At 44.4% G+C, this 12,039-nt stretch overlaps 1 protein-coding gene across 1 annotated transcript in view; it reads left to right on the top strand.

The window, feature by feature from the left end:
- The first annotated feature begins 551 nt into the window (after positions 1-551).
- The window catches only part of CA10 (carbonic anhydrase 10), a 186,957-nt gene continuing 175,469 nt past the window's right edge, over positions 552-12,039 (top strand). Inside the window, exons 1-2 of the mRNA XM_064676013.1 lie at positions 552-807; positions 1,451-1,939. Coding sequence (XP_064532083.1) covers positions 1,879-1,939 — 61 coding nt within the window. The 5' untranslated portion in view covers positions 552-807; positions 1,451-1,878. The remainder of the gene's footprint in view (positions 808-1,450; positions 1,940-12,039) is intronic.

Genomic DNA, 12,039 nt, shown 5'->3' with positions numbered 1-12,039 from the left:
AAGGCACCCGCAGTCGCAGGATACACCTTTTCACACCTGCCCTGAGCCGGGATTTTCGTTCGCAGCCCAAACCCCGCGTCCCCTCCCTTCTTCCACGACATCCCGAGCCACCCGCCGGGCACCGCGGCCCGGGGCAGCCTCTGCCCACCTCCCCGTGCCGCGCAGCCCCCTGACTCCGCCAGCGCTGCCTTGCTGCGCCCACTTTTCCCATCCGCAGCAAGTGGAAACCATCCTCTCCCCGCGCCAGGTGCGCCTCTTAAAAAAAAAAAAAAAAAAAAAAAGAATGGGGGAGAAAAATAAAAACCGGACCCACTTTTTTTTTTTTTTTTTTTTTTTTTTTTTTTTTTTTTAAACAAAGTGAGCAGCATCCTCTGGAATGCGCTTCCTGAGAAGAAGACAGACCGCGAGGGAAGGAGGGAGGGAAGAGAGGGAGGTCGTGCCTTCCCCCCCGCCGCCCCCGCTCCGGGCCGGCCCCGGTCCCACCGCAGAGCGGCCCCGCCGCCGCCCGCGCAGGCACCGCCTCCGCGGCGGAGCGCGCCCGGCCCGCGCCCGTGCGCGCCGCCAGCACAGCCCCGCCGGCCCCCGCAGCACCGGCTGCGGCTCGGGGACATGGCGGGACGCAGCCGGGATTAGGGGAGCAGGGGGAAGCCCCCGAGGAGCGATGGTACCTCCTGACAGCTAAAGGTGGAGGTAGCGGCGGCCGCAGCCCCGGCGGCGCGGAGCGTGACCTCGATCTGTTTTTGGGACTGCGGGCGGGAGCGGCGCGTCCGATGAGCCGAGGAGGTTAAGGAGCAGGAGGATTTGGGGGTAAGTAAGGGATTGCCCCAAAACCGACAATTCTTTTTTTATTATTACTGTTATTCTTTTTTTTTTTCGGGCGGGGGGTGGTGGGTAGGATCTATGCAGAACTGTTGTGCCTGGGGGATGCCATCAGCTATGCGTTGCAGCGCAGGTACTTCGCTAACTCTCGGCTGGAGCCTCTCGCTGCCCTTCCACCGCCAACCCGACAAGAAGTTTGGGTCTTATTCTCTTTCCCTTCTTGTTTAAATAAGTTTTAAAATATCGGCGTTCTTAGCGAAGCCGGCCGGCGATGCGCTCAGCCCTCGCTGCTCGCAGGCTCCGGCCGCCCGCCGATGTGATTTAGGGGGACACGCACACACACCCCCCACACACACACCCCCCCGTCAAACAACCCCGACCCCGCGTTCTCCGGGGGCCGCGGGGGTGGGCGCGGGGGGCGGCGGGTCCATCCCGGCCGGGGAAGGGGCTCCGTGAGCGGGGCAAGCCCGACCCCTGCAGTCGCCTGTCGGAAGCCGCCGCGGCGCGCCGGGATTGCAGCATCCGCGGCGGGGCTGGGGAGCCGCGCTCCGAGCTGCGGGAGCTGCGGGAGGGGCGGGGGTGGCGAGCGCGTTGCAGCGGGTATTAATCTCTTTTCCGCTCGTTCTTGTAGCAGCAGGAGGGGAATCCCCCTCCCTCCGCCGCCTCCCTCCCCCGGCAATGCCGGCACTGCCCCGCTGAGACGTGCAGAGTTTGGGGTTGACTTGCACCTGGCCGCCCTGGAATAGAGACTCTCCGGATCGGATCGGTTGGGGGTTTGTTGTCTTATGTCGTGTTGGGAAACCTGGTGGATTTTTTTCTCGCTCGTGGAGGAAGAGCCCGGTGCAGGCAGTTGGCTTCGTGGTCTTTTTTGGAGGGCGAAGGAAGGGAAGGGATCTCGCTTGAGCCGTGCGGAGAGAGAGCCCGGACATGTGTTGTCAGCACATCTGGGGAATACAGTCTGCAAGTCCGAAAGGAAATTTGCTGGGATCGTTCAAACTGCGATATTGATCTTTGTTATTTTTTTTCGCCGAGGGATGCACTTGGCATGAGAATCGGAGGATGGAAATTGTTTGGGAGGTGCTTTTTCTTCTGCAAGCGAATTTCATCGTCTGCATTTCAGGTACGCAGCACAGAAAGGGCGGGGGGGGGGGGGGGGGAAATACCGTACAGGGTTCCCAGGCTTCCCCTTATTAAGGGGCAAGAGGTACAGTTAAATCAAAATTGTGGTTGAAAAGCACATGAATGATGTGTTGTGAGTGAGTCGTGACAGAAATCCACAAACATCACTTCCCTCTCCCCCTTAATTCCAACACCTGTGTTGTAATTATGATACACTGGTTGCAGTGAATAACCACAGTGTACTGATAAGAAAAAAGGGTGATAATTCATAATGTACCTGATTGTGATAATTATTCGCAGCATTGCCGTGATCCCGGAATTTCACAGCTCCTGAAGTTCTTAAACTCGGCTGATCTGCAGATCTTAAAGGGTTTGCGGTTTGTTGATGGACTTGTCATGCTCTGCTGCCACAGTTCAGGGTCTGCAAAGAGAGGGATAACAGTGAAGAATGTGCCTCTGCTTTTAAAGTGAGCTTTACTGTGGCTGTGCTCTGAAAATGGATTTTTTTTTTTCCTTTAAAAAAAGCCCCATTCAGACAGCTCTGTTGTGGCTGGGATTTCCACCTTTATTTTAAGCTTGCAAAGATCTCTGTCCCCTCCAATATGTAGAAGTCAGGTAATTTCAGTTGTCACCAGAGCTTGTCCAATTAATGAATAGGCACAGCCGGGTGTCGAGCATAAAGGATTGGAACAATTTATTCTTGGGGAAAACACTCCCTTCGACTGCAGAAGCCCTGGCTCTCTCGTTAATTTGTCATGTTGGTCGTGCTGGAATAAATATGTTGTGGGAGGCAGGAGCGGGGAGGTGGCCAGTTTTCTAGTTTGGGACACTCCAGGGAGCCCCATGGGGATCCAGGCTGCCTGTGTCTCCTGCTGTTCCACTTCTCTGCAGGCTGACTCTGCCCTCCAGCCATTGCGTAAGTCTGGAAATGGGAACGCAGGCAACGCAGGCAAGGCACTGCCGGGGAGAGCTCGGGGGTCCTGGTGGACATCTCGATGTCCAGCCTGGAGGTGTGCAGGGGGAGGGAGCTCCAAAGCTCCCCTGGGACCATGCAGAGGTTGGCCTGGGCCGTGTCCCCGCCAACAGCACCTGCAGCATCTCACCCTGGCAGTGCCGGGCCCCACTGCGCTTCCTGCAGCACTTCCCAACCCATCCACCCTTAACAGCCCTTGACTGGTGACACTTACACCAACATGGAGGCTCAGCACCTCTGTTCATTTGTATTGCCTGCACCTGCCCCAAAGCTTTTTTATTCCTGAGCAAATAGCTTTGCTGTCTGCTCACGGTGTACGTCAGCCCTGCTTTTATCCCCACAGACTGGCACCATCTGCTACCGGGCACCCGGGTGACACTGGCAGCACCCCAGGCTGACCTTCCACTTGTGCCCATTGGTACCATCAGAATAATTCACTCTCTCACTTTTTAGAACAGCGAAAACCTGCTGCCTCTTGTCATTTAAATCTCACACTTATCTATTTAGCTCAGCGTGATGTGCCACCTGTCCAGTTCTCCTCAAATTAGGCACTTCCTAAAGTGCCACAGTGAGAATGGAAAACTGAAGCTCATCGCTTTCTTGGCCATTCTGACAGTAATATCCTGAGACAGAAAGAAGCTGTCCCGTTCTGTGCAGCTCCTTCTGCCATGCATTCAGCTGTCGGTGTTCCCAGAGCTCCCCCCCCTCCTTTCCTCCTCTTCAGACATGGGAGCCCAGGCTTGTGAACCAGTGGGATCAGTCCTGCAGGGGCTCCCATCGCTCTCCATCTCCCTCTAGCACTAATACCTAACACTGTACAGACTGATACCATCTCTGCTTGCTTTTTCTCTTATTTTGTTCCTTTTTGGGGTGGAATAAAGTGGATAAGTGAATGGTGGGATGCTTCTGCTGCGTGGTTAAAGCTGTGGTTTCAAATAATTTTAACCACACGGAGGATGTGTACATGTTTTAGCCTTTTTTTCTTTTTTGTTTTTTCCTTCCTAGGGATTGGTTTTTTTTCAGGAATCCTTACTGTTTGTCATCTTGGTAAAAAGGATTAAGATCTGTAGATATCTGACTGGCAGTAATGCTTTGTATCTTTCTTCTGCTCTCCTTTCTACACTATTTTTTGTAATATATGGGATGTCTGGATTACAGTACAAGTGAGAGAAGGTGGTGCAAAGCCTGTTAAGGGTTTGCCTCCACACTGGATTCCAGACACTGTGTATTTTTAGCGCTTCAGCACTGGTTATTCATTCAACATGTTACTTAAAAAACCCATTAGTTGAGCTCTAGTGCTGCAAATTACCAGAATGTAAATTAGAGTGTGTGGTAGTATTTAGTTTCTTTTTTTTTTTTCCTCATTAAGTCAGTAGTTCCAGCAGTGAAGCCACAAGCCAGATCTCTCGTGCATGGATCTTTCCTGAGCATCAGCAAATGCTTGATTCAGGGTCTGTTTAAACCTGTGATGGCCCTCCTACTAATTCCAGTGGTTATTTGGATTAGGGTCTATTAAGGGCTGCTGTTCAAAGGGATGATGTCAGTCACTGAATTCAACAGACTATTAATTTATCATTACTAATAGACTTATTTATTAAGCAGAGGTTCAATGTTATGTCACGTTGTCTTTTGCTGTGTATTTACATAACATTTAAATATAAATTAAGCTGAATGTAGCACTTGTGCTGTCTTATTTAAAGTAAATAATGAAGTTATACAATTGACTTTTGGTGTCTCACACATGAATTTCTTGGAGACAGTATATGGAAGGTAGTTTAATCTACTGAAAAGAGATGTGCATATATTTTCAAAATATTTTTTACCTTATAATTTTATCAGTCAGCTGTGTGTATGAGAGATTGCTTGGTTTGGAAGAAATGATACTGAGATTTAGGATTTTTTTTTTTTAATTACTGGACCTTGTGTTTGGGAAATAATTTATCTGTGAACATCATAAACTGAATATTTTTGTTTTCTTGGCATACTGGATTCAGGCTTTTGCTACTTCAAATTGCTTGTTTGAAAAGAAAATGTACTTTCTTTGTGCAGATGCAAACGAGACACAAGAACATGCTGAAGGACCACGAAAACCATTTCTGTCCTTCAGAAAGAAATGAAAACCCTCGTCTACCTTCAAAGCCATATTCATTCCTAGGAGTTGTAGTCTCTGAGGAAAAACAGTCATGATTTGTATTATGACTTCTGAGGTTTTGTCCTTTTAATGATACTGTTCACCATGGAAGGAACACAGGGGAGTGGAGGTGAAGATGTCCTGTAGACACAATGCTGGAGTAAGACCTCAGTGGTGGTTGTTCCTTTGAAGATACAGATAATCATGGCAGAGGGATTACACTGTTTGTATACAAAGAAGATAACTGTTGTTGATACCAGAAGATAACTGGTATGATGTCCAGAATTTCCTTCCTGAGTAATAATACCACCAAAGATTAATTGGCATCAGTGGGGTGGGGTTGTGGAGCCCACAGTGGCAACCACATTTCCTTGCATAGTCATTTGTATGAACCATGAGGGATCTTATTTTTTTTTGTGATTCTAGATATTAACAATCAATTTCAAGTAGAAAGCTAGAATGTTGTTTTCAAACCTTTGCAGGATACTTGAATTAAATAAGAAAACGAAGCTGTCATGGGCATTGATAAAGAAGGTCTCCAAGTGTATTTTCTGTTAGTCCATCAAAAAAATAATTTATAAAACCTTCATGGTCAACATCTTTATGCCTTCCTATGAATTGATATACTACCTCTTATAGTTTTGGCTTTTGGCTACTAATATGGAAGTGTTTAATTTTTATCCTTTGCCAAGTCCCCAAGTCATGGAGGGGCAAATCCCCTTCACGATGCAACTTCTTTGGCCTGCTTGGCAGCACACAAGTGTCATAAATCATGTATCAGGAGCAACTGAGACGGTGTAAAAAAGGCCTTGTCTATCCAGGAATTGCACTGTGTATTGAGCATCCAATGTAGCATCTCCTGGCACTGAGGGCTGGAGGTGGATTTGGAGCATGGTTGCACTTCATTTTCTGTCTTGCTGCTTCTGCGGTCTCTGAGCTCTTATTACCTGGCATAACACAGAGCTGTCCTGTAGGAACTCTAAATTATGCCAGGGCTTGAATTATCTGTTGAGTGATGGTCTGTAAGGTCTGATAACTCTTTTTCCCATAGTACTGCACAGCCTGAGTAATCCTGTAGAAGAGAAGAATATCAAGGCTCTAATGTCCAACATGAGAAGAGTGAATGGTTCATTGTTATGTTTGGACAAAAATGTTGAACCCAAGTTAATTATCCTCACATAGTGTCACAGAAATAGCTTTTTCTGGCACTTTTAAGTAAGAAATGTAATATCCTAGGGGAAGGAATTATTCATAGCACAGATATATATATATATATGAGAGAAGGTGATCACTGGGCATACAGAAGGCGTAACATGTACCTGGTAAGGAAGAGCTTTAATCATTAGGATATTCTTTCCTGCTTTATCCCATCTCCACAACTTCATGTATGTGGGCAAACCTTCATGCCTGCACAGAGTTTGTTGATATAACTGAAAATCCACGTGGATTCACTCCCAAGATGGAGGCCACAGGTTGTTTCCAAAGACTCCCAGTTCCTCATCACTCCAGTGCTTTCTCACTTCAGAGTCGTTGCCGCCTTTTCAAAAGGTGTGAAGATGTTTCTACTTTAAAATTCCATGGAAATAGCCTCCTGCAAATGTGTGCTTCACTTTTGTTTGTGTGTGTGTGTGTCTTGTATTTTTCATCATTTTATTTTTATTGTTGGTTTTACAGCTCAAGCGTGCCCAGATAGGCGTTAAAGTGCCAAAAAAACACACATATTTTTAGCTTATGTAAAGGTAGTAGAAGGCAACGTTTATGAATAGTTTTGCACATATTATGCTGAGCTATTTTCTATCCAATACACTGACAAAAGGAAACTGGTTATTGCTGCTGATGCCCAGTTTTCAAAGGGACCTCTTCACCTGGTTGTGTTGCCTCATTGTAATGCAGTTGAACCAGATCCCAAGCCTCCAAGATAAAATGATTAAAATCAGGAATAAACCCCCAGCTCAAATAAGCAGTCACAATTAAAGAGTGTTCTTTAAGATGCAACTGATGTTATAGAGGAGGTTTGCCCTTGATATTCTTGGAAAGGTTTGAGGTTTTAATTCTACAACAGCTAGATTTTAAATGTAGCAAGGACTGAAATAGCTTTGAATTTGCATTATGAATATTCCTTACATACCAATGAACAAGGAATTCCTGCTTTCCCTAAAAGACTGTTTTGCTTTTTTGTTGCTATTGGTCAAAGTCTCTCTTTCATTCTTGGTTGAAAGGTGGTAATTTAGCTGAGGAGGAAGCTGCTGTTTTTGTTGTTATGACTGTTTATGGCTAAACTTTACATGGCAAAGACTGAAGTGGATGATTGGCCCATCTGGGCTGTTAATAGAAGACTATATAAAACTGTTCCATCATTATCTCATTACCAGCTCAAGCAGCAGACAAAACTAGATGACAGTTAGTTATGGACAACACTGACATACTGTGATAAGTGTTATTTTGCTCCCATCTTGTTTTTATCTTCACTATACATCACGTTGGAAGGAATAGAAACTAGGAATCAAATTTTAATTGACTTATTTAGAGGCAACACTGTACAGTGGGACTGCATTTCCATTGAAATGCCATCAGAAAGTACAAAAGTGCCTGTCCATATAGAGGAGAATATCTACCTCAGTGGAATTCTTTTTTCCTAACTGATAAATTGAAACATTAATGGTAAATAAATAGGAAATCAAATTTTTAGAAGGATAATAATCTGGCATTTGAGAAAGGGGAGAGTTTGTAGCCAAACCTCTTTACAGTTGAATTCAAAGTAGTAGAATACTTTATTGCTGTTTTAACCATTGACGGTTAAAAAGCTGCCAAGGATCTTTTACTGGAATTTCTAGAAGATAAAATAGCAAGTTGTTATTGTCAAAAACATAGAGGACTGAAACACTGCAGACCTATACCCTGTGTAGTGCCTTCCTGGTGATGTAGACAAGTGCTGGGTGGCTCATGCACATGGGTGCATGTAAGTGCAACCTTTTAATTTGTCCATATGGCAAACACTGTCCTGCAGTGCTTAGCAGGGGACAGCTGAGGTAAGAAGGTGTAGGAAGACCTATATTTACACCCACCTTAAAAGACCTTGGAACTCCCGAAAATGTTATAAAGGGCTTTAGTGTTAATAAGATTTGGGACTTAGAAATGGCAAAAATTGAAATCTTGACAATGAAATGAGCTTGAGATGGCAGATGGCAGGTGTCTGTGCCCCTGTGGAGTGCCAGGTACAGCCTATCCATGATCACAGCCCTAAAATATCTAATTTTCATTTACTCATCTTGAAAAACAGAAGGTGATCAGTTTTCACATATATTGCATTCTAAAATCAATGGTCAGAACTAAAGAAAATAAATGCTTTCATTGTTAGATGTATTTTTCCACGTGAAAACATTTCTGGTTTCAATTCAAGGATCTTAACATTTGTATTTCTATACTAAAAATAGTATTAAACTTAAATGCACTGCAGTTTTATCTTTTCTAATACTGTTGCCAGAAAAATATCCCAGCAGCTGTAATCCACAAATAACTAATTAGAATGTACTTTTTAGCAAGATAGTAAAATAAGTATAGAGATCAGATAATATCAATAGTGGTATTTGTTCATTTGGACAGTCCTTTTTCCTCCCTTTATCATTAGTGCTTAACTTTATCAAGCTTGGAAGACTGGGATGTTTGTCATCTGGGTTTTAAGTGTGGAATGGATGGAGTTGCACACTGACTGGACCAAAGTGGCTTCTAAGCACAGTGCATGGAGGAAGAAGTTAAGAAACATTATCCTTTCTTTTTTTTTTCCCCCTCTAAATGTGTTGACACCTCTGTGTTTTGGAAGCAGCATTTGAGTAGATGAATTTAGAGGGAAACATGGGTTTTGAAAAATCATCCTCTTGTCAGTTTTGTGGGTTGTTTCCAATTCAAGTTCTTTCCTGCTGGTAACTACTTTAGTGCCATGTTCTGCTTCAGGAATAATCATCAGAAGAGGGTTTTTTTTTTACTCTGCCTGGGTAGAAAAACTAGCACAGCAGGGCTCCTATGGAATTTAGATTATTAATGCTGAAAGAAAAAGATAATGAGTACTAGTGAAGGGTCTTTTGGTATGTGTGACTGTGGAAAACTGCACTGTTTGAAGTGATGTGGAAATGACCAAGCCCTGCCTGGAGCTGTATTCCCAGTAGGATGGTGGTTGGATATCTGAAGGAGCAGGTCAAGAAGGATTGCTGCTGCCACAGCTAAAATTTGCTTGGCAAGGTGACACACTAGGGCTGCTGGAAAGAGCATTAATTTGCATTTGCCATCACAGCAGAGAAAAGAAACTTTCGCTCTTCAGGAAAAAGACAGAGCTGAAGATTTCTACTTGCAGGTAGAAAAGGATAATGATACTTCACTAGTGTTCCTGGAAGTGAAATTTTATGGAGAATGAGCCATTTGTTTCTACGCTGGTGGAATGCCATACAACTTGCAGCTGAACTGTGCTATCTGCCATGTGGGAAGCTGTGGTTATGGAAGGGGAGGGCTGCTGCTGCTGGAAAGGAAAGGGGTTTGATCAACCCTCTGTGGATCCTAATCCTGCTGCTGGAAGGGAAAGGTGTTTGATTGACCCTCTGCTGGTCCCAGTCCTGCTGCTGGAAGGGAAAGGAGTCTGATTGACCCTGTACAGGTCCTAATCCCACTGCTGGGGAGTGTGTGAACAGCGCCTGACAGAGTCCTCTGAAAGGGAATGTCAGTTTGGATTTATCTAAGAATGAAAGGAATGAATGAGAAGAGCTTTGCATTACATTTCAGTTAAAAAAAAAAAAAAAAAGAATTTTGTTGGCAGAACTTGGAACAGAATGCACAGTGTTGGCCACACTTTCATAGATGGAGAAGCTGAGGTAAAGTGTTGTGAGAAATAAGCAGGAATTTAAGTAGCTGCAGTCCTTCCACTTCACCCTCATTTCTGCCTTGTGACTAAAGGATTAGGGAACACCTTGTTTCTGGTCTGGGTATGAGGCTGGATCACCTCAGGCAGTGAGTGCCTGGCTGTTCCTCACATCCCCTGGCCTTGCTGACTGCACTATCCAGGATGGTTTTCCAGCCTTTCCGTGGCTGACTGGAGGGACTGGTCACAGCTGGGCGCTCTCAGCAGGTTCAGTGGACAGTGAAACCTGGCAGTCTGGCCTCAGGAAACATAAACCAATGCCTTTCAAACCTCTAGAACTCAAAGTCCAGCTGAACAGTCATTTATGGTCATTTCTGCTCCCTTGGCCCCCTGACTTGGGGCACTTTCCTTCAGCCAAGTTTATCCTCAGCCTTTAAGCTCATGTGGCTTCCCCAGAGTGAAGGGTCACAGAATGGGGTCTGGTGTGTCCCCTCAGAGATGGATCCTCCTTTTCTTCCTCTGTACTCTGTAGTTTTTATCCTCATTGTACTAGCAGAGAAGTTATCATGAGGTATAATTATGGTATATTTAACAACTACATCAATCAGCATTTAACTTAAATTGGTTTCCAGGAGGTAGCGTGATATTACGGCAAAATTCAGATCCAGACGAGGTTTCTCCATAAATCTGTGTTATTTAAATTCTGTTTAAATTATTAACATTCACTCAGTTGGCCTCTTTATGGTTCTGTCGTGACTATGAGTAACGAGTGGGTTCCTCAGAATGCAGCACTTGCCTCCCTCGTGTTTCACATCCCCTCCCCGTGGGTGTGAGTGACAACACACAGTTAAGGGCACCAGAGGTTTTGGCCCTAAATTTTCCTTTGAAATTTGCTCTCTTAGGATCCCAGCAGGTTCCTTTACATCCTGGTGCAGCTGTTGGATATGCAGTGTGCACACACGTGAATTTTTCAATGGGTGAAATCCTCACCCCAGGGCATTTTGCCCATCATATCTGAACTCCCATTTTTTTTTATTTTCCAGGATGTTCACCTGGATTCACCATTTCTGCTGGGGCTTTTTCTGTTCACATTCATATTGCATATAAGCATTATCTTATTGTCATATTGGGTTTTGTGCCTGCTGGAAAACAAAGTAATCTACAAGGACTTCACAGTCTCCTCTCGTTTGCCCAAATGATCCTGAGGGTACTCTGTGGCAGTTAGTAATTCCGAGTGGGACTTAAAGTTATCTGCAGATGCATAATTTTTATCTTCACTGGCCCCTCTGGCACTCTCTCCAAGTTGTTAACAATTCATCTTTGCCAGTCTGTAATTGTGCCTTTGCTCTAGAGTCACAGGTATTTAGCTCACTGTGGAACAGGGTGTAAAATAGAGTAATAAATAATATGATTTATTTTATTAGGTAGCATAAGTATGTTTTCATTCTTGGGAACTAAAAACTGAGTCATCCTCTTTCCGTTTTATTGAGATATATTAATACCCAGATTCAGCAAAATGCAAAACTTAAAAAAGACATGCTTAAGTGTTCTGCTCTATCTGAGTATTAATATGTAATTGTATAAAACAACTTAGATTAAGTATGTGCTGAAGTGCTTTGCTGAAGCAAGAAGTGGCAGTGGTATAATTCATGAATAATACAAAATCTTTGGAAAAGACCAGCTAAGATGAGCAGAATTTTTCATTATCTCTCTTTAAATACAGTTGTGTAGCAAATAAGTTTCTATCCAGGTAAAATCATATCAGTTCTTTGTGTGGTAAAGTGAAGATGCAGACTTTTCCAATATGACTAACATAGGAAGAGAAACTGTACAATCAGAATTAAAATAAACTGGATTGTAATTTGTTAATTCTCACTGTATGGATGCACTGAATGAAACAAACACCATTTTCCATGATAGCAAACACATTTTCCCTGGCCTATGATAAACACAACCAAAAGACTAAAAAGTGAAATTACAAGAGGTGAGAGGTGATTTTCACACATGAATTTCCATTTCACTTTCTTTCTGGCACAAATTTTAATTTTCTCTTGATCAGACCTCAAATCTTGATATCAAGAGGACATCCAGTGTAGAGCCTGTGCAGGGACAGGGGCACAGCCGTGTTGTGTGATGAGGAAACACCCCTTC

The sequence above is a fragment of the Pseudopipra pipra genome, chromosome 19 (genome assembly GCF_036250125.1).
Source record: "Pseudopipra pipra isolate bDixPip1 chromosome 19, bDixPip1.hap1, whole genome shotgun sequence".
NCBI lineage: Eukaryota > Metazoa > Chordata > Aves > Passeriformes > Pipridae > Pseudopipra > Pseudopipra pipra.
This window is presented reverse-complemented; position numbering and strand designations above follow the sequence as displayed.